This window comes from Sorex araneus, chromosome 1 (genome assembly GCF_027595985.1).
Source record: "Sorex araneus isolate mSorAra2 chromosome 1, mSorAra2.pri, whole genome shotgun sequence".
NCBI lineage: Eukaryota > Metazoa > Chordata > Mammalia > Eulipotyphla > Soricidae > Sorex > Sorex araneus.
Window position 1 is genome coordinate 215,714,929 of NC_073302.1, and position 23,678 is coordinate 215,738,606.

The 23,678-nt window shown below is 37.9% G+C and overlaps 1 protein-coding gene across 1 annotated transcript in view; it reads left to right on the forward strand.

The window, feature by feature from the left end:
- The window catches only part of LRP1B (LDL receptor related protein 1B), a 1,943,003-nt gene that overhangs the window by 1,527,927 nt on the left and 391,398 nt on the right, over positions 1-23,678 (forward strand). The window contains exons 42-43 of the mRNA XM_055124030.1: positions 8,689-8,878; positions 13,593-13,797. Coding sequence (XP_054980005.1) covers positions 8,689-8,878; positions 13,593-13,797 — 395 coding nt within the window. The remainder of the gene's footprint in view (positions 1-8,688; positions 8,879-13,592; positions 13,798-23,678) is intronic.

Genomic DNA, 23,678 nt, shown 5'->3' on the forward strand with positions numbered 1-23,678 from the left:
CCCCTTTCAGGGTTTATTCTTGACTGTGTTAAGGCTGGGTGTGTATGTGTGTGTATATGTGTGTGTGTGTGTGTGTGTGTGTGTGTGTGGCAGAGTGGGAGAAGGGGGAGCATGTACATGGTATCTAAGATTGAACCCAAGTGAACCACATGCCAGTGCAAGGTAAAGCCGCTACCCTCTGGGTCGGAGAAATAGTACAGCACTTAGGGTGTGAGTCTACATGTGGCCAACCAGGCTTAGAGCTCCAGTAGGCAATATCATCCCTGGAGCACCTCCAGTAATGATTACTAAGTACAGAGCCAGGAATAACCCTTAAGCATTTCCAGGCATGGCCCTAAAGCCAAACAAACAAGCAAAAAACAAACAAACTAAAACTTACCTGCTGTATTATCATTCTATACCTAGAAACTTCTATATTAAGTTTGGTATCAATGTGTAATCCTGTCAATGGCCAGCATCCCGAGACTCAAAAGCAAGCTCCTGGAAGAGAGCAATGCAGAGAGTCTCTTGCCCATGCCTGACTGTCTTCCCCAGGGCCTCCTCGAAGGGAATAGACTCCAGCTGCCCTCCCCGCCCCAAGCAGAGCTCCTAGTGGCCAAAGACCACCAGAGCCTAGCCACAGCTATGCTAAAGGCCCCTCTCCACACATTCAGATGAGCCTCATGCATGAAGAAACCGGCAGAGGAACCCAGGTGTGTGGGACCTGGGGCTGAGACCTCCAAGGCTGCTCAGATCAGGACTGGGCCTCCTCTGCCCAGATTTCCCATTTCCCAGTAGGTAGATGATCACAGCCAGGGACTGCCCCCAGCGCCCTGTAATCCTGTCAACAGCCAACATCCAGAGACTTAAAAGCAAGCTCCCAGAAGTGCACACCCGCTTTGTGGCTGTGCAATATCCTATAGCCTACTTCTCCCTCTGGGAGAACCTGGCAAACTACTGGGAGTTTCCTGCTCACATGAGAGAGCCTGGAAAGCTCCCCATGGTGTATTCATATGCCAAAACCAGTAACAATGATGGGTCTCATTCCCCTGACCCTGAAAGAGCCTCCAGTATGGCATCGTTGGAAGGACGAGTAGAGAGAGGCTTCTAAAATCTCAGGGCTTGGACAAATGGAGACGTTATTGAGACCGCTTGAGAAATTCGACGATCAACAGGATGATGATAATGATGATGATGATGATGATGATGATGATGATGATGATGATGATCAATATGTTGGGCTGGAGCGATAGCACAGCAGGTAGAATGTTTATCTTGCATGCGGCCAACTCGGGTTCAATTCCTTCATCCCTCTCGGAGAGCCTTGCAAGCTACCGAGAGTATCCCGCCTGCATGGCAGAGTAATCCTGTCAACAGCCAGCATCCCGAGACTTAAAAGCTCCTAGAAGAGAGCAATGCAGAGAGTCTCTTGTCCGTGCTTGACTGTGCAAGCTCCCTGTGGCGTATTTGATATACCAAAAAGAAGTAACAACAAGTCACACTGAGGACATTACTGGTGCCCGCTCAAGCAAATCGAGGAACAAGGGGATGACAGTGCTACAGTGCTACCAGTATGTGAGCCTTTTTACCTGTGTCTTTACATCCTTTGGACCAAACAGACTATTTCATGCTATTGATATTATTACAAATAACAATCTTTCTAATAGCTTATAACTATATAGATGACAAGTCAGTGGATACAAGAATAAGACACTCAACAACTCATTATGGTGCTTTATCTTTGTAACATGTTCTTCTAGATAAATGTTATTTCTTGTTCACTTGCAGCAGGGTTTATTTGTGACTGCTATTTCAACCAAACAAATGACAATATTTTGTATGTGTGGCTTACTCCCAAGAACATCCTTCAGTTCCTTTTTTCATTTTGTGAGATTTTGTTCTGTCTTGAAAATACTGTATACATAGGAAATATGTGTTGTTCCTTCTTTGATGGTGATAGCATGAGGTGGTTCTCTATAAAATCATCTGCGTAGCTCTTATAATGGTGGCTTATGGCACTGCGAAAGGTTAGCAAGGCTAGTAAAATCATTTTCTGTTTCTATTGAATTGCAATGGAAATAGGAATTTAGAATATAAGGAAGAACCATGGTCCTGAATTATTTGCCCACATTGTTTGGGTGACTTATAATTTCTACAAAAATATATGAGAACCTTTTTCAGGCTGAGTAGAACTAAATCCCCTATTCAAATGTGGTTGGTAAGAATAGAAACTTTAAGAAAAGTGTTTTTATTGAAGTAACAGCGATTATAAGACATTGATTTATGTGAGTTTCAGGTGTGATTCTCTATAAATAAACATCCCTATATAATAAATTAATTTTACCATTTAAAGTCCAATTCTATTTTTCAAATGCATAGAATGAAGAAGTAGTATTTGTGCTGGCTATGCATCACTCTTCCAATAGAATTCTTATTTTTAGACTATGAAGCTGCTGAAATAGCAGTTATGGTTAATTTCTTAATTATAAGTATTGTACGTCTCTGTGTTCCAAGAATTAGTGTAATTCTGCATTGATTTAATCTATACAATATTTCAAGACTGATTAACTAGAGAGACAGATATTTTATTTGCATTTTGAAACCATATAATTATCTTCCAGGAGTAGTAAGTCAAAGTCATTTTTCTACCTGTTCATCTCAACTGGCTTAGGGCAGAGCCTGGCAAGCTCCCCATGGTGTATTCAATATGCCAAAAATAGTAACAACAAGTCTCACAACATAATGGAGACGTTACTGGTGCCCACTCAAGCAAATCGATGAACAACGGGATGACAGTGCTACAGTGAAGATTGTGTACACAAACATACACACACAAACACACACCACCACCAACAACAACATTATGTAATTATATAATGGGTTTTTATATTTTATATCCCCTATCTTCATTCTTTCAGAACTTTAAAATTTAACCCATGTTATTATTTTTATATGTGTTAGTAACACATACCATTTTCATAGGAAATTAAATATTTTTCTAAGAAATGAGTACATTACTATCATATTTTTAAAATATAGGGCCAGGTTATAAATAAGTGTACCGTTATGCTGTTACTTGTTATAAAAATAAAATTAAAAAGGTATGTAATTGAGTAGTGAAACATATCCTTTTCTTGTGGACTGAATTTTATGGTGCTTGGAAGATATTTCTAGCTAGTACCAATGCTCAGGGGGTACCCAAGGGATGATGCTAGCCCAGGGATAGACTCCTGGGTCAGGTCTCAGACCCTGAGAAATACAATCTATACTTCTCTTTACAGCAACATATAAAAAACCCCACCAAATTCAATAATTAAGAATATTGATAGGAACTTGTTTCTTCTTGATTCAGGGAAGTTAATAGTAAGGACAGATACAGATGATGAGGGAATAATGATTTTGATGGGCCTGATTTTTTCATATCTATGTAATTTTCATTAATGCTGTAGGGATTGTAATACTGCATGTACTGCTAAGTCAGAGTTGAGCTAACAAGTAGATCAATTCTGAAATAATTTAAATATGAAAAGTTTCAGTTAAATAGATGATGTATTGAATAAGGAAAAAACATCTTTGACCATTATCAATCTCCATCTAACTTTAGCTAGGAATGACATATAATTTATTAATATATATATTTCACTAATATCATATTTGTTTTTTGTTTTTGACTTTGAGCCACAACCAAAGGTGCCCAAAGCTTACTCCTGGTTCTACTTTCAGGGATCATTTCTGGTGGGATTGTGGGGACCTTATGTCAAACTGGGGATCAAATTCAAGTTGGGAGTGCAAGACAAGCATTTTACCCACCTTACTCTCTATACTGTCTTTCCAATCCTCAAAATGTTTTAATAAATTCTAAAGTGATCATGTTTTATCATTTCCCCCACCATCTGTTGTCTAGATTTTCAAACTAGTCAGTTCCATTAATTTCTTATAAATTGATTTGTTGACCATATGAGAAAAGGCTACTCATGACAAATTGTTGGTTACATAATTCACAGTCACATAAAATCATTTCTGTAGTTCCGGCTAAATACAGATGATGAAAAAAAAAGGTGCTAGAAAACTATCGACTTGTTTATTTTATAAGAAGAAGAAATCAAACTCCAGAGAGACAACTTATACATAAGCTGATGTTCTCAAAGAAACTTGCATTATGCCTAGTTGAAAATAATTTTTGCCTATACTAAATTTTCTGCTCTGAAGAAAATTTTAAAAAGAAATGAGAGAAATTTAAGTGTGTGAAATCAATTCAGTTCAAATACTTTTACATTATTTTGTACCGATACTGTAGTCTACAATGGGACTTAAAATTTGAATATATTCATCATAAACCTAAATATAAAAATTTCATATGCTTAATTATGGAACTAAGTAGTAACCTAGCTAAAGCCATGCTGGAGGCCCCTCTCGAGATGATCAGACAGGCCTCATGCATGAAGGTGCCAGCAGAGGAACCCAGGTGTGTGTAATCCCATCAACGGCCAACATCCAGAGAGACACTTAAAAGCAAGCTCTCAGAAGATAAAGATATCTTTAGCCTACTTCTCCCTCTGAGAGAAACTGGCAATCTTCTGAGAGTTTCCTGCCCACATGGGACAGCCTTGCAAGCTTCCCATGGTTTATTTATATGCAAAATTCAGTAACAAGCTGGATCTCATTCCCCTGACCCTGAAGAGCCCCCAGTGCAACATCGTTAGGAGGGCCGAGTCGAGAGAGAATTCTAAGATCTCAGGGAAAGGACGAAATGAGACGTTACTGAGCCCTCTCGAGAAATCGGTGATTAACGGGATTTCATAATTTGTGATTTGTGAAGTAGTAACTTACTGAGAAAAAAATAGGATAGGCCCTACCTCTTATAAAGCTGTTACTGTCTTAATATAGCTGTAAGAAATATATTTGTATGTTTTTCTCCCAAATTAGTCATGCTAATAATAATTCTTTAAAAACATGATGAAAATTTTAGTAATATGGTATCCTTAAGTATATATCCAAAGCTGTCACTGTCACTGTCATCCCCTTGCTTATCGATTTATTCGAGCGGGCACCAGTAATGTCTTTCATTGAGAGACTTATTGTTACTTTTTTTGGCATATCCAATATGCACAGGTAGCTTGCCAGGCTCTGCTGCGCGGGCTCAATACTCTTGGTAGCTTGCCGGGCTCTCCAAGAGGGGCGGAGGAATCAAACTCGGGTCGGCCACGTGAAAGGTGAATGCCCAACCGCTGTGCTATCACTCACTGATTCTAAAACTAAAATAGCTGTCTTCGGCAATCCTAGTGATTGGGAACATAGTTTCAACAAATAATAGTTGTTATTCTTCACATTGACACTTTTATGCACTGGAATCTGTGTACAATCATTTATCATTCTCTGACAACAGTTAAAGCACGTTTTAGCTGGCAATTAATTTTCTTTTCTTTTGTTTTTATTTCACATCATTACAATAGAACCCAATAAATATACACGTTAGTCAAACGTGTTTAGTCATTTTAATAGAAAACACATCTGGTAGTGCTATGGGCATTACCAGATCTCAGCAGTGATTGGGTGCCATGGCCTTCTGGGAATCCAACTCAAGGTCTTGTATCTGCTAGGCATGTCTCTATCATGTGATCTATTTCCTGGAGTCTTATTATTTTTATTTGGCCAAGTCTGATTTCTGCCTCTGCACTCAGGGCTAACTCTGTCAAGGCTTGGGGGACCATATGGGGTGGGGGGTTTGGAGCCAAGTCATCCATAGTCAGTGTTATGCCCTTGCCCAGGTACTCTTGGTTACCTGTACTCCTGTCTCTAAACATCCTCTTAGCATTTGAAGATAACATGCTTTTCTGCCCTGCAATTCGACTGAGATATTTTAAGTTAAGCTTACAGCAATTTCCTTATGCAGAGTGCTTTGAGCATTCTCTCCTAATATTCAGGTTTTACCACTTTGCTTTCAATATCTGCTAATTTGTATATGTTTGGTTTTATTTCGTTTGGAAGTCTAGTACTCATGGATGAGAATGACCTGGAAATCCTGGGCTACATACCATTTTAAAGTTTCTACCTCAGTCGCCTTTTTTTCTGGGATCCCTGTGTTAAGGTTAATCTCTTGATGTTATTTTGCAAAGTTGTGTTCCAGTGCTGGTCTGAATATTCTGAAGGCTTAAGTTTTTTCTTTGGGGTGCAGACAGGAACAGGTCCTGATTTCAGGGAAAGAGAACTGTGAGTTTGGACTGAAGATTAGCCAGACTTCCCGCACAGTGTGCAGTGGCAGAAGACTGGGTCTAAGGGAGACATCAGTGGAAGACGGTGGCCCCACTAGGCAGGCTACCCTCATGGAAAAACCTATGATGGAGATTTGTTCGAGCAGTTTTCCTGAACAGGAAACTGCAAGTGTACTCCCCTATTCCCAAAGCCGGCGGTGTAGGCAGAGAGTGCATCGGTGAAGGTAAACCCAGTGACAGCCCCAGGTGCAGGTGGAAAGTGTTTTGCAGAAACATAGAGCCAGGTAGTCTCAAAGAAGTCCCACCTGCATTGGGTGAATCTTGCTCAATTTCAAACAAGGTCCACAGATGTCATCACCAACACCTGGAACTCTAACTCCCTGCTCCTTGGGGATTACAGACTCTAGCTGTCACTTGCGACTTTGGACATGTGCTGTAGATGTCCAAATATCCTGAAGAGCATATCACTGAGAATTTCACCTTCTTGGTCTTGTTCCTTGTTTATATCTAGCTGAAGGGTATCAGCCCTGGTGGGTCTTGGGAGCCTTTTCTAATTTTTCTTGCGAGGAAGGCTCTCTAGTTCTCACAGCTGCTACTGTGTGGTCCAACAGACTAATGCAACCCTCAAGTATGGTGTCCCTCAATCTGGACCTAACCAGGGTCATCCTGCTGAATCCTGTGGCTACAATGCCAGGTGTGGGACCCAGGCTGGGCGAGTGGAAGCAGGAAGATGTGGACATCAGCTATGGGGATGAAACCTGACATTTCTCTTTGGAACTGAGCACACACCTGCTGTTTTATAGTCACTCTTTTGCTCTATAATATTCAACCCCCCTTTCAATCCCATCCCTCCTCTGCCCACACACTGTGCAATAAGGCTGTCCTAACACTGCTCCTAACCTTTCCAGGATCAGCAGCCAGGCCTCCACTGTCCTGTCAACAGAGGGGTGTCCACTAGCTCCTAGCAGCACCTAACTCACCTCTGCTGGGGCTGACAGCAAGAGATATGGCGTTTCTCTCTGGGTCCTTCTACCCCACCTGGGATCTAGAGGCAGAAGCTCCTAATGGGCACCCTCTACCCCTACCCTCTGCATCCCCCTGGGCCCCTCAAATTTCTCAGGGTACCATTCCAGTCTCAGTGTCTCCTGGGGTTTCCCCAACCTTCAAGAACTTTCTTATCAGGATCAAGAGAATGCATAATGCGACAATCTTGCTAACCTGTGGGTCGGCATGGAGCAAACAAGTACCCACATTCTCATCACCAATATCCCCTTGTTTTCCTGAGCTTCTTACTGTTTTTACTCAAAACAAAGAAGCATTATTTCTCTGGATCTTTCAAACCACAAGTGAAGCATCACTTATATTAGGGGCTCATTCTAGTTCTGGGTTCCCAAAGGGTGCAATCAGATATAGAACTCTCCTCCAGTCTCGAGGGCAACTGTATCAGTATATAGAGAAACCTAAAAATGCCATCTTTTTTCCCCCAAATGGCCCTTCAATCATCCCTTCCTCTTGTAATGTCCTAATTCTATTCCTAATACAATTATAGCACTGTAGCACTGTTGTCCCATTGTTCATCAACTTGCTCGAGTGGACATCAGTAATGTCTCCATCATGAGACATAATTTTACTGCTTTTGGCATATTGAATATGCCACGGGTAACTTGCTAGGCTCTGCCATGGGAGCACGATACTCTCAGTAGCTTGCCGGGCTCTCTGAGAGGGACAGAGGAATGGAACCTGGGTCAGCGGCATGCAAGGCAAACACCCTACCTGCTGTGCTATCACTCCAGCCCTAAAACAATTATGAGAAAAAGTTTCCTACTTGAGTCAGTGTTCTCTTACCACCTCTCCTGTAAGGATGCTGACTCTCTAGCTCATTCTTTCAAGTATTTGCTGTATATGTCTGTTTAGTTGTTGTTATTGTTGTTATCTATGTGGGGAATAATACAACCCAGGACTTTTAGCATTCCACCTCCTAGCTAGAACACTCACCATATTAAAACTAAACACTATAATTAGTTTACAGTTATAAATGTGGAGTGGGCATTGTATGATTTGAGATGTTTTAATTTTGGATGTATTTACTCTCCCTTGAAGACTTCTATATAGAGGTACAAAAGAAAACTCATGATTAGACTTAAATGGTACTTAAAAAATCTTAAATTTAAAAAAATCTTTAAATTGTGCACTGGATGCTTTTTTTACCATGAAGTGATGGAAAACAAGAACTAAATATTTTTATAAGTAAAACACAATTGCTTATTTTTTTTTCTTGGTAGGTGAAGTTTCTGTCTATTCTAACACAATTTTCCAAAAACTGCTTCCATGACAAAGAGGTCACAGTTTAGATATAGCTAGATATAATAATATAGTTCTATTTTGGACTTAGTGATGAAATGATTGCTAACCTATGACATAGATATGCATGATGTCTTATTGAGAAGCCGTGTCTTTTGTGGACAACATGTAGACTTCTTCTTCTTTCCCCTCTCAGATGTGGGCTCTGTTGAAGGACTTGCCTATCACAGAGCCTGGGACACTCTGTACTGGACCAGCACCACCACCTCTTCTATTACCAGACACACAGTGGACCAGAGCCGGCCGGGAGCTTGGGACAGAGAAGCTGTCATCACCATGTCAGAGGATGACCACCCGCACGTGCTCGCCCTGGATGAATGTCAGAAGTAAGGGATGACGGTTTTCGTCTTTGTAAATCGAGGACAGTAGTTTTCGAAAGAATTATTTTGCAACTAAAGATTTCATTTAAAGTTCTCTTTTCACAGTTAATAAATTTAATGCATATGAATAGAGATTCATTATGCATGAGTAGATTCTTGTCTTTTTGAAGAATAGATATTACCTCCACTGAAAATCCTGTAAAAACAAATTTACATGATTAAAAGTAAAATATATAGGATGCCCTTTTCACAAAAAAAATATGAAGAACACATTAATGCATAATAGAAATAAATTAAAATTTGGGGAAAGACTGTTAACCTAAACACTGTTTTTATATTTAGTCAAGTAATTTCAGTAGCTGAGGACATATCTATTTTAAATACAGAGAAAACTAAAATGGTAAAAACAAATCTTTGAGTTCAGCTATATTTTCAATTAAATAATTGAAAATAGTCTAAACATTTCATATCTACTTCATAGGATATTACAGAAACATATACAAAAACAGCTTGTAAGGAATTCACAATAAGAAAAATATTCATATTAATAAAAGACATCAAAGTTGAAAAAGGTCATATTTTGAAAATGCTGAAAAGGGAACAATTAGATGAAAACTGAAAAAAATAAGCAATGTGTGTGCATGTGTGCTTGTGTGTGTGTGTAGTCCTGCTTATATGTGCGATTAGTTATATAAATCCTCTTATTCTTTAATTATGCAAGCAAAAATATAATGAGAACAACCTGGTTTTTACTGACAATTTTTTTCAGGTATGCTGCAAAAACACTGAAGATTTATAAAAACAAAACAAAACACTGATTAATAAACACTGACACCGATGATCATTTACTTCAGCAAGAAGAAAGGACTTAATAAACTGTTTAGTGTGAGAATAACAATAAATCAAGATGATCTTACAGAATGAAAATAAAATTGCACCTAATTCATTTACCTAAACACATCAACTTATGTGTGAAGATGCAAAAGTTTCAAATGAAACGCTTCCTCACCCGACATTAGTGACAGCTCAAATAGGCAAAAGTTTGGATGCCCAGCAGAGCTAACTTACCTCACTCATACCACTGTCCATCTCTAGACTACTTGTCATTGGGTTAGCAATATTGATTTGATATTGACGGTTCAGTGCCTGAAGGATCTTAAGCAAAAGTGAATAGCCTAGCATTGATCAAGGGGATTTATTAGGTAATTTAAATATAAATATAACTGAAAACTCTAATATTATAAGTAAGCAGTTTCAATTGATTAGTGCTTTATCTTATACGTACTTTTAAAAAGTTAAATCACCATGAGACACACAGTTACATAATTGTTCATGATTGGCTTTCAGTCATACAATGTTCCAACAGCCATCCCTTCAGCAGTGTACATTTTCAACCACCAGTGTCCCCAATTTCTCTCCATCCAACCTTTACCCCCAAGTCTGCTCTCTCTTTCTTTTTCTCTTTCTCTCTCTCTTTCTCTTTCTCTCTCTCTCTTTCTGCCTTCCCTCCTTTTGGGCATTGTGGTTCGTCACGTATACCTACTTTCAACACTCAGTTTTTGCCCAGAGTGATCATTTGCATGTATTATTGTCATAGTCATACATATTCTCTGCTAAGTATCCTCTCCCCTAAACTTTTAGCAAACGTGTAACCATAGGATAGACCTAGTCCTCATTTCTCCAGCTTTTGGGTAATAGTTTCATATTATTATTATTATTTTTAATATCCCACAAATGGGTATAACCAGTCTATGTCTATCTCTCTAACTCATTCCACTCAGCAGGATGCACTGAATGCTCATCCATTTATAAGCAAATGCCATGGCTTCATTTTTCCTATCAGCTGCATAGTATTCCACTGTGTAGATGAACTATAGTTTCTTTATCCAGTCGTCTGTTTTCAGGCACTCAGGTAGTTTCCATATTCTCGCTACTGTTAATAGAGTTGTAGTGAACATAGAAGTGCAGATGGCATTTGTGCTGTGTGCTTTGGGGCCACCATGAAATGATCTAAGAAGTGGTGTTGCTAGGTCGTTTGGAAGCTCAATTTCTGTTTTTTGAGGAGTGCCCTTGTTGTTTTCTCAAAAGGCTTGACCAGTCACATTCCCACCAACAACGACAGAGAGCTCCTTTCTCCCCACATTGGCTGTCATTGTTCTCGTGAATGTGTGCCAGTCTATGTGGTGTGAGATGATATCTCATTGTTGTTTTGATTCTCTGATGATTAGTGATGTAAAGCGTCTTTTTTCATGTGTCTTTTGCAATTTGTATTTCTTCTTTGAGGAAAATTTTGTTCATTTCTTCTCCCCATTTTTTGATGGAGTTGGATATTTTTCTCTCGTAAACTTCTACCAGTGCAGGGACTGGAGCGATAGTACAACAGGTAGGGTGTTTGCCTTGCATGTGGCTGACCTGGGTTTGATTCCCAGCATCCCATATGGTTTCCTGAGCACCGCCAGGGGTTATTCTTGAGTGCAGAACCAGGAGTAATCTCTGTGCATCGCCAGGTGTGACCCAAAAAGAGCAAAAAAAAAAAAAAAAGTTCTATCAGAGCCTCTTATTGTATCAACCAGTATTACACTTTTATATTGCATGTAGTAAACTACAGTTTTATTAACTATTTTTTTAATTTAAAAACTCAGTCTATAGTTAAAAGTATAAAGATAAACTGCTTCAGTAAAAATAGAGGTTATGGAGGCTAGAGAGATAGTACAGTGGTTAAGGTACTTGCTTTGCACTCAGCCAACCTGAGTTCAATCCCCAGCATCCCATATGGACCCCTATGCAACTCCAGGAGTGATTCCTGAGCACACAGTCAGTAGTAACTACTGAGTACTGCTGGGTTTGGCCTCCAAAACAAAAATGAATAAATTAATTTTTTTAATAAAAGTTAAGGATTGTATCACGATTTACAAATCTCAACATGGTAACTTACTTCTGAGTGGAGAGATTTTTATTTAATAATCAAGCTTGTAACATATAAATCCATCTAATTTGTTGGTGGAAGTCCACATTATAAGGATGTGGGCATGCATTTAAATTGACAATGCAAAGGAAGGGAAGATTAAACCTCTAAGACACTGATTCAGTGACTGTTATAGAAAGACGCGGTATATGGGACTGCAGTTTCCCTTGTTATATCAGCTGCTTAAAGCAGCAGATGTGTAAGTTGGGGGAGGGTGCTGTTTCTTAAGGCTTAGTCTCAAATAGCCATTACTGAAACCTGGAGAAATTTTTAGATAATAACATGCTTAGCATTAGAAAGTGTCTCAGATTGGGTTAATTCAACTTACACAAACACACACACACACACACACACACACACACACACGTTTGCACATATGTATTTACATCTTTCAGAGAGACAACTGAAAGTTTTCTTGGAATTTGGCCTCTTAGCATGGCTAAGTTTTGAATCTGATGATTTTGAATATGATTGTCCCTCTAGATTTCTGGTTACAAATAGCCATGCAAACAATGTGGCTACTTTTATTGATAACATAGATCAGTTTATTTCAATAATAGACATTTTCCAATCCTTCAGGATTATGATAATATCAATACATGTGACAGAGAATAAAAATCTATATTCCTTCACTTTTTCACTGACGTCTAAAAATTTTCATAGTATCCTACAGACTTCTTCTAGAATAGTTCAAGAAATGCTGCTTTACAACTTTCTGTAAAATCAATGTGTTCTTCAACATATGCTTAAAGAAATTAGAATGGCCTCTAGAATTCTGAAACAGCATTGTTATTTACAAAAGGAGCAAAGTGACAAACAGAAGAAAAAATAAATAAGTAAGGGAGTTAGTGATTATATTCTTTAAAACTTATAAAGCAGACTGCAGAATATAAAAAACAAATGTAAAGGAGGAAGGAGAAAGTAAATTTTGATAAATACAAATTGCAAATGAGAAATTAAATTATGTTAAAACCAGTAGCTAAAAGTATCATGCTGCAACTTCTGAAACATATTAATATGTTAGAGTACATTGCTATTTTATTTTATTTTATTTTATTATTTTTGTTGTTGTTGTTGTTCCATTCATTTATTTGCTGGAGCGGGGACCAGTAACGTTTCCATTGTGAGACTTGTTACTGTTTTCGGCATATCGAATATGCCACGGGTGCATATATACATGTATAGATATATTACTAAGATTAATTCATATATATAACTATTAATATGTATACATATACATACATATATTACTAATGTTATTTTGCAAGTCATATCATGGTTATTAAAGTTGTCTGAGATAATTGAGAATACAGATACATGAGAAGATAATTTTGTATTCTGATACATTTTACCGTTTTCACTGCTAAAGCATGAGCATTTGCAAAACCCAAAGAAATAACAAAAATTAAAACAACATAACAGAAGAAATTAAGTACATTGCTATTTTAGAAAAAATTTAAAATAACTGTTTTGTCTCTGATTAAAGTAAATCCTCACTATGCGTCAAATTGATTCAATTCAATTACATATTATTTTAGAGATTGCACAATATAACTTTTCATAAATGGTCTAGGTTTCTTTAAACTGAAGAAAAGACACATGGAAATATAATATACATATCTTACATTATTATTTATACTTACATAAAGTCAGAAAAACTGAGACAAATAATTTTGTTTCTTTTTAAAGTAGCTCAACATTAATATTTTATTAGTATTTTACTATCAATTTAAAAAAATATTATTTTCACTTTAGTTTGATGTTTTGGACCAACTGGAATGAACAGCATCCAAGTATCATGAGATCTACTCTGACTGGAAAAAATGCTCAAGTGGTGATCAGTACAGAAATACTCACCCCAAATGGACTCACCATTGACCACCGTGCAGAGAAGCTATATTTCTCTGATGGCAGTTTGGGAAAAATTGAAAGGTGTGAATATGATGGAACCCAGAGATATGTAAGTTCACTAAGAATTCCTTCATTATAAATTTGAACATGGATACATTTGAAAAATATATGCTTACTAATTGTCTGAAATAAGTATTTCACGGAATTTCTCAAATAGCTAATTATTGGAAACAATCCAATTGAATAGTATATTCAGTGAAAAGAAATTTTGTGGATATTTTAAAAACCTTGAAGGATATTTGTTGCTAGATACAGCCCACGTGTTCTAAACTGTTCTAATGAAGAAGTAACTGAGTCTCTTCTACTTTTCATGTTAACTTGATAACATGGTTTCACTATCATTTGTACTTTTTCTAAGTGTGGGTGAAATCAGTTTGTTGCCCTAGTGTGGGATAACATTGGTTTGTGCTTTCTCCTCTGCCACAAGGAGCTTGGGTTTACTGAGTAATGCCCTTCACAATGCTCTCTAAGCACACCAATTTCCTCGGTATTCATCTTTAACTTCTCCGTGCTCTGCTTTCTCTACCTGTTAATCACTCATTTCCCTAAGCAGTGACTTGTAAAGTGACTTGTAAAGTCAAACTCTTCAGAGATCTCCTGACTTGTATATGTAAGTGAAATATTGCTGTTATGTTTTCCTGATGTCCTTTGCATGGTTTACTTTAGAGCAATGTCCTTTCTGTGTAGACACAGGAAGACAGTTAATGCTATGATTTTCTAGCTTTGAAGTTTATTGATTCTGAATTATATTCACTCCTGGGCATCTCATATTTCTCGACTTAAGCCTCAGTGGCCCTTAGTTCCTAGCACCCCAAAAGCAGGGTCCCGACCAAAGGACTGGATGAACCCAGGGCAAACTGTGAGCTACCCTGGCATCAAAATGGGACAGGCCAACCACCATAATACTTAACTATAAGTTAAGAGCACAGTCATTGGCAAATTCTGTCATGATCCAAAGAGAAACTACTGGACAAGGACCCTGCTTAGGGTTACCAAGGGCTCATGTAGCCTGAGCACTGTAGTCTAGGATCTAGAGCGAGATGTTCCCAGGGGAGCCACCCTGCAAGCTTAATGTATCTCTTATTGTGCCCATACAAAATGTCTAATATTATTAAGAAGTAGAATTAAGATGAATGTTTGAATGGTTCTTGGACTAAGGAAAAGGGAAACATACCCCTTGATGAAATTCCGCCCTTGAGAGGATCTCCCAGCGGAGATCTATCTTATAAGAGCTTTCCTGGAAGCAAGGGAAGGGTTTTACATGTGTTGAATGTGCAATTTGACCTAAGAGTGTAGCTGCTAACTGGAATGCCTGAGGTTGGGTGCTAGACTAAGGTGGCAAGACAAAGCAGGAGGGAGGGGAGAGGAGAAAGTGGCATGGGGACAGGAGGAATATGGGAGTGGGGAGACTGGAAGGAGGCAGAAAGAGGGAGAAAATATGGGAATAAATTGTGACTGATCACCAACCAGCCTGGTGGCCCTTTCCCTCCTTCATACTTCAGTCAGTGGCTGAGGCAGGCAGGGTGGGGAACAGCTCATGTTCACCAAGTGCACGTGCAGGAAGGAGAGACCAAGCTGCCCTCACTCACTTATTTTGTGAATACACATACTAAGATAAAAGGAGGTTTGAAAAGAATGAACTAATCCATGTTCTGTGCTTGAGTTTTCAAAATGCTTTGAAGTGAGGAAAAAGGGGCTTCTTTCTGTCAAGTCCTCTGTCTTTTTTCTCTTGGTTTCCAGATGAAATGTGAGTAAAAACATCTTCAGGCAGCTTAGGAGAATGCTTAACAGCAGAAATTTAGAGCCTGACAAAATTCCAGTGTCTCCCAGGCCCTGTGAAGGCCAATGCTCTTGGCCACTGGGAACACTTCAGAGGCAGAGGGTTAAGATTCGGATTCTTGGTGCCTGAGCAAGCTTGGTGCCTGAGATTCTTGGTGCTTGGTACAGCGGGGCAGGCATTTGCCTTGCCCAGCGCTGAGCCTAGTTGGATCACAGACATTGCATATGGTCCCCGAGCCCAGCCAGGTGTGATCCCTGAGCAACAGCCAGAAATAAGTCCTGAGTACAGCTGGGTATAACCCCAGAACCAAAGCACAAAACGAAAAAAATAAATAAATAACAAGGCTTGAATTGTTTAACCACAGTAGAAACATAACCCCCTAAAGGGCATGGCCACAAAACAGAATGATTGTGAAGCTCTTCAATCCTCCGACACATTGAGGAGTAGCTGGGATGTAAGACAACTTTTTCTTCTTTAAGAACTAGACGGTAAATGTCTAAACTTTAATGGACCATATTGTACCTACACCAACTATTGCATCTTATAGTCCTAAAGAACACAGTAGAAACGGGGCATATCAGTGGATACCTGTACCAACATTAAAATGTGACGTTGTGAAAATCGACAACCAATCTGTCACTAGGTCATAAATTAATCTATAACAATTGATAGATACACTTCTTAATTTAATGCAGTGCATATATTTATATAAACAGATATGTTACATAAATGTCAAACATATTGTACACATGTGATATATAGCATGTTATGCTATATTTATTTATGCAGATATTTATATATCCAATATATATCCACTATATCCAATATATATCCAATATATCCAATATGCCCAATATATAATATACACATACATTCCCATTCATTTGTGTATATATATTTGTATATTTGTGTGTCTGAGAGAGAAAGAGAAGAAAATGAGAGAGAAAGAGAAAGAAGGAAAGAAGAAGGAGAAAGAAAGAAAAAGAAAGAACACTTCTTGAAGAAAGAAACAGTATACTGTATTACTTCGAGTATAAGCAATGTGTCTATTTGAGCAGTGGTTACTTTGAGTAATACTTATTTGTGTGTGTATGTGTGTGTGTGAGACAATAGACATATTTGGCTTCAGTTTTGGGGTCACACCAGGTGGTGCCAGGACTACTCCTGGCAATGCCCAAGAATTACTCCTGGAGGGACTCCTTAGAGCCACCTCTGCTGCTAGGGATGAGCCTGCTCTGGGCTTGCACAAGGCTAGTGAGTGCCTCACCCCGTGTGCTCTCTCCAACCCAATGTGTAGGACTATTGAGCACTTAAAAATATTGAAATAATGAACTCAGAAATAATAAGTTTATTTGCGCTTAAGGCAATAACACTGTTCTGAGAATTCTGTGCCTGAATAACTGTTTTTTTTATCTTAGCCAAATTGTTTGTCCATAAGTCCTAGATTTCCTTATGTAGAATTGCTAGCTGACTTTTAGAATTAAAATGAGAGAATATTACAAAAAGTATATCTCAGAATATATTACATAAATTCTAGATGAATTTAATAGGGAATGGTTATTATAGCTACTCAAAGGAGTTCAGTAATGATAGTTTTTTTAATGCATTTGCTTTATTTTTTATTTATTTTGCTTTTTTAGGTCACACCCGGCGATGCTCAGGGGTTCCTCCTGGCTCTGCACTCAGGAGTTACTCCTGGCAGAGCTCAGGGGACCATATGAAATGCCGGGGATTGAACCGGGGCTGGATGCATGCAAGGCAAATGCCCTTCCCACTGTACTATCAACCTGGCCCATGATATTAATTTGATGTCTGTTTGCTCTAGTGCCTAACATTTTATCATTCCAAATTCCTCTCCTTATCATGAATTTTGGTACCTAGCTTCTTCTAGGTGAAATTTTCTCATCATTTCATGAAACTTTATTTATTATTTCTTATAATGCTATTTAGTGGTAATGAAATGCATTGATTTTCATTTTCTATTAAATTATATATTTTTGTTTCTATATTGTGGTCTAGCATGTTATATATCTTCAGTTGAAAAATTGTTTCATAAGTTTTAATATATCAAGAAATTCTCAGGCGATAGGTATTGTTGTTAGAATTTGAAAAAGGATAAATATACTCAAGTATTACTTTATTGATCTGAGATATAATTTATAATTTATGCATCAATAGTGCATAAACCTTAGCACTGCTAGGTGTGAATCAAAAGAAAAATCGTAAGTAAAAATAATAAAACTACTACTAATAATAAATATTCCATTTAATCTTATATGTTGTGACTATTTTCTTCAGATGTTGGTCTCTTGGACTTGTTAGTAAATAAAGTGCCCCAAAAATTATGCATTATTTTCTAGTTTTAGTCATGATATTACAATTAGAACATAGTAATATATTCATTAATTCCATTTTCTAAGAGACTCCGATTTCTGGATCTTTCTACTTTCAGTTCTTTCTTTGTAGTCAAACTATTAATAGGTAATCTAAGTAACTACTTAGCTAAATAAAGTAAGATAGATAAACATAAAATTTAGGACTAAGAAGGTATTGTAGGAGTGTGATCAATTCAGTTTATTACTAGGAAAGTTTGAAGATGCACTCTGACTTATGTTTCAAGATTTAATAAAAGCTATTTTCTTAGTAAAACAATACCACTATTTTTGAACAATATCTAGTGATATCATTTATTTAGATGCCTTAGAAATTCTAAAATTTCTTTTGTTTTCAGACAGCTTTTAAAAAAGTGGATCAAATACCTGGTGTATCTATTTCAGCATGTTCTAATATTTATGTTCAAAATCTAGAAATGTATGTCCCAGTTATTTCTACTTCATATTTATTTTGTGTCTCATGGACAAGGACACTAAGTTAATGAATATAAGAACTTTCATTCTTTGTATATTAAAGTATGACAGAACCATAATGAAATTTATTTTTACATTTTGGAATTTGCTGTATAAATAATGCAAAAATGTGGGGCAGAGTAAAACCACAGGTTAATAGCAATGTTATTTTGGAAGTACAAGGCATATTAATGAACATCTAAGATGTTCAAAATCAAACCACTGATCACAAAGTAAAAATTGTTCAAAATCACTAACTTATATGGTAAAATGCAGGCAGTAGTTATTCTTTTTATTTTTTTCTTTTTGGGTCACAACCAGCAATAGCACTGCTGGTGGGACATTTGCCTTGCACAAGACCTGGGTTCAATTCCTCCATCCCTCTCGGAGAGCCCGGCAAGCTACCGACAGTATCTCACCCACACAACAGAGCCTGGCAAGTTCCCCATGGCGTATTCGATATGCCAAAACACTAACAAGTCTCACAATGGAGACGTTACTGGTGCCCGCTCCAGCAAATTGATGAACAACGGGATGACAGTGACAGTGAGTTGGCGATGCACAGGGGTCACTCCTGGCTCTGCACTCAGAAATTTCTCCTGGCAGTACTCAGGGGACCATATGGGATGCTGGGAATCGAACCTGAGCTGGCCGCGTGCAAGGCAAACACCCTACCCGCTGTACTATCACTCCAGTCCCTCAATGTGAAGGAATACTTTCTGATGGGAACATTTACTTTATAATTTTTAGCTTTCTACTAATATTTAACTTTACAAATTAATTCATAAATTTAACTCCTATTAAACTGTGACTTGGCTGTTATTGCTTCTCCTAATATTCAAAATAGTTCATAATAAAATATGCATTTGTATAAATTAAACTTTACTTGCATTGATAAAATCACTCGAAGTGATTTTTTTCTATTTTAAACATCATTAATTATGCTATGTCCATATTTACATGAGGAAATTGTGCTCTTTTTAGCAAAACACAATTAAGTTCCTTTGTGTGACTTAGTTATTAGAAGAAAATTATTTAATTCTGTCTATTTTTATTTCTGTTCTATTCTGTCATATCTGTGTTCTGGTAGTGGAAACAGTAACTAATGCTGACAGGGCTTGAGAGAGCAAGATTATAGCCTTTTTTCCTGCAGTACTTCTTTACGTATTAATCATTTCTTGGAAGGCACCAGTTACCTGAGAGACACAAACCCTTCCAAAAAAGATGTTGTTTATGTTCGTAAAAATTTTGTTTATAATACTTTCAATTTCAGACATTCTTTTAGAAACTTTGTCCAAATGTATTTTCAAGTTATATTCTCAGACAGAAATACTAAGTTCTGAGACTTAAGTTTAGAATAAAATGAATGCAGCGAAATTGGACTCTGATATAAACATATTCTGATGTCAAGAGTTGGAGAGATCAGACAGTGGGTAAGGAGATTACTTGACAAGCAGCTTACCAAGGTTCAATTGCTCACACCCCAGAAGATGCCTGTGAGTCTTCAGAAGTGATCCCTGAGAACGGAGCCTAGAGTATCCCTCAGCACAGATGGGTGGGGTCAAAAAACAAACAAAAAGTACATTTTTGATAACATGATTTTTCTTTGTAATATAAGAAAACAATTTTAAAGCATAAGCCAATTATAAATATGATAAGATAAATTTTAAAAAATGGTATGCTGTAATTTATGGCATCAAATGCTCCTTTCTACTTTTAGAATCAATCATTTTACTGAATAAGTAATCAAAAAATTATAGGATTAATATATGATCTCTCCTCTCTCTATCTCTGTTTCTCTATGTGTGTATATATATGCATATATATATATACATACACACATCACTGTCTCTGTATCACTGTCATTCTATTGTTCATCTATTTGCTTGAATGGGCACCAGTAACATCTCCATTGTGAGACTGTTTTTTTTTTTTATTGAATCACCATGTGGAAAGTTACAAAGCATTCAGGCTTAAGTCTCAGTTATACAATAATCGAACACCCATCCCTTCATCAGTGCACGTATTCCACCACCAAGAACCCCAGTATTCCTCCCCTCCCACCCCCATTCCCCCGCCTGTGTAGCTGATAATTTTCACTTTACTTTCTCTTTACTTTGATTACATTCTATATTTACACAAAAAACTCACTGTTATTGTTTGGAGTTTCCCCCCCAAAATCAGACCTGCTGAAAAGAAGCATTTGATAATTTGTTTTCCATTGCTGAAAATGAAGAGACCTCATGTCTCTTCATATGAGCTATTGCAGCCGCGCAGTTTTGGATTTCTGTATTTTAGTATTTTAGTAACTAAGTCCAGGGAAATTTCTGCCAGAAATTGCATCAATGCAAGCTTGTACCTCTCTTTAGTGGTCCTTTTAAGATGGCGGTCCCCACACCTTTCTCCATGCCTTTCTCCCCCACCCCCCAGAAAGGAAAAAGCCAAGAGAAAAAAACCTTTCCCCTCCTGGGGCAGCATGGGGCCATGGCTTAGTTCACAGTCTAGAGACATTTCTGCTAGAAGCTGCTGGTACCAAAAGTAGTTTAGCTGGCCTCCAGGATCATGGTCATCCAACAACAAAGAGGCTGCACCCGTGCGGCTACTCGGGTCATCTCGGTGGAGAGCCTGTTGTTACTGTTTTTGACATATCGAATATGCCATGGGGAGCTTGCCAGGTTCTGCTGTGTGGATGAGATACTCTCGGTAGCTTGCTGGGCTCTCTGAGAGGGACAGAGAAATCGAACCTGGGTCAGCTACATGCAAGGCAAATGCCCTATCCACTGTGCTATCACTCCAGTCCGTGTGTGTGTGTGTGTACTTAAAAATAGAGAGTCTCTTATATGTATCACCTTTGGAATGTGAACTGAAACTCACTATTAAGTATGCTGTGTTTAATGCAGTGTCCAGATGCTGGTTTGAAACTCCTTTGACATTCATAGATAATGCTTTTCTCCTTCCTATATACCACAGACCCACTCCCTAAATAATAATAATAATAAAAAATCATCAACATTTTCAAAAATACTCTAAAAAGACAATACTGTCTTCATTTAAAATGACTAAGAGGACTAAATGTCTTATTTTATTTTCTTATGGTTTCAGTGGACTAGAGCGATAGTGCAGTGGGTAGGGTGTTTGCCTTGCATGCGGCCGACCTGGGTGCAGTTCTTCTGTCCCTCTCAGAGAGCCTGGCAACCTACAGAGCTCGAGCAAATTTATGAACAACAGAACAACAGTGCTACAGTGCTACATAGTTTCAATAAAATTTAAACAATTTTTGGATCACACCAAGTGGTGCTTTGGAAATGCCCAGGGGTGCACTCCTGGCAGGGCTCAGGGAATAATATGGCATGCTGGGGATCAACTCCAGGTCAGACATTTGCAAGACAAGTACCCTACCTGCTGTACTATCTCTCTAGGGCTCAACGACTTTTATTGATAAAAGTATGCATTATAATAATGTAAAAATACAAATGAATAGTAGTGGCGTGGAGTGGTGGAGTGGGAGTGGTGCAAAGCCTGAAGAGATCTAGGAGACTTGCATGCAGACAGACAAAATAGATTGCACAGAGTTTCAAGAAACAGTTACTATGTGCCAGAAATTAGCAAAGTTAGTTAATAGTAATGGACACAGATTGAGCTTTGAATCTTTGATATATACTTTTAGTAAACTTGACCCATATAGTTTTTCCTATAAAACACAATCAATATTTCTTGCCTCACATGAGATTTTGAAGAGTTAAGGTAACTCCTATGTGCAATCTGTGACTTGATAAATAATAAACAAATAATAAATCTTATAATATTCCCATTTAGTAAAGCAGATTTTAAAAAATTACCTAAATAAAATGTGGTAATTATATTTACTGCACACTTCTATATTTTTACAAATTAGATCAATTGCACTAAACCACAAATTCCCTAATTCCTTATTGCCTTTTCTATGTGATTGCTAGTATCTGTAAAGAAAATATTTATTTTCCATTTATAAATTTCAGAAGGAAGTATGCCAAATTCTGGGGCATTATTACATTCAGCAAATATTTGCTGAAGCAGTGAGTAAATGAGTAAAAATATATACATAAAAATGCACCCCTGTGTAAAATAAAAAAGCAAAAGCTTTAAGAATAAAAAGAAAAGTAAAGAAAAAATAACCTGAACTTAGCTATTCCAAAGGCCTCAGTTATTCAGAGACATTTTCTGAAGTCTGTGTAAGTGATATTCCTATTTGGTAAGATAAGAATGTTATTGCAGCAGAGTTAATGGTGTTTATTTCTAACACAGTCCTTCTGATTTATATCCACATACATTTCAGTGATGGTTCAGCTTGGTTAGTCGTGCAAATTAAAGTGTTACAAGAACTGGGCTCTCTGAAAACAGAGATGTGTTTTCGAAGAAGAATAATGGTCAGTATCCTGAGCAACCAGTGTACTCACCCAGAAAATAACTGGTGTCACTTCAGAATGTGAAACTGATAGTGATTGATTGAGTTAATATTTTCTGAAAACTTTCCATTTGGGGGGCATCAGACAGAATTTGAAAGATTCCAGAAAGCACCCATTCCAGCTGCCTCACTGTCGAGGTTTGTAATAAAGTTTAAGAGAAATGATAACTAGGGGAAATCATTTTGCACAGCTATGATTCCTCACAATTTACACAGAAATATGATGACTTTTCTTCAGAATTAATTTTGCTTGCAAGCACAGAGAAATGACTGTTTTAAAAATACTTTTCCTTGGATGGATCTGAGGATTATTATGCTAAGTGAAGTAGGTCAGAGGGATTGGGACACACCCAGGATGATTTCACTCATGCTGGCTGTAGAGAAACCTAGTGGGGAGGAATTAATGCCCAAAGGCAACAGAAACAAAGTGTTCGAGAACTGGTCATTAATAGGAATCTTGCCAATGTGGGAGTAGTGGGGATAGGTGAGTGAAGGGACGACTGGATAAAGGAAGAAGGAAGTGGTCTTGACCAGCACTGGGTGTGGAAAGAAGGTAAAGTGATGTGCATGATACCCTCTCAGTAGTGGTATTGATTATTGTAAATTGCCATGCCAAGCAGGAAAAAAACAAAAGAGGAAAAAATGACTGGCCCGAGGTCTTGAAGAAAACTGGAAAAATTATAAGAGGGAAGCAGACACTGGTGAAGAATATTGTCCACCTGAAACTCGATTATGAATAATGTTTCAACTCATAGTGATTCAGGGAAGAAGGAAAGAATGGAGGGAGGGAGGGAGGGAGGGAGGGAGGGAGGGAGGGAGAGAGGGAGGAAGGAAGAAAGGGAGGGAGGGAGGAAGGAAGG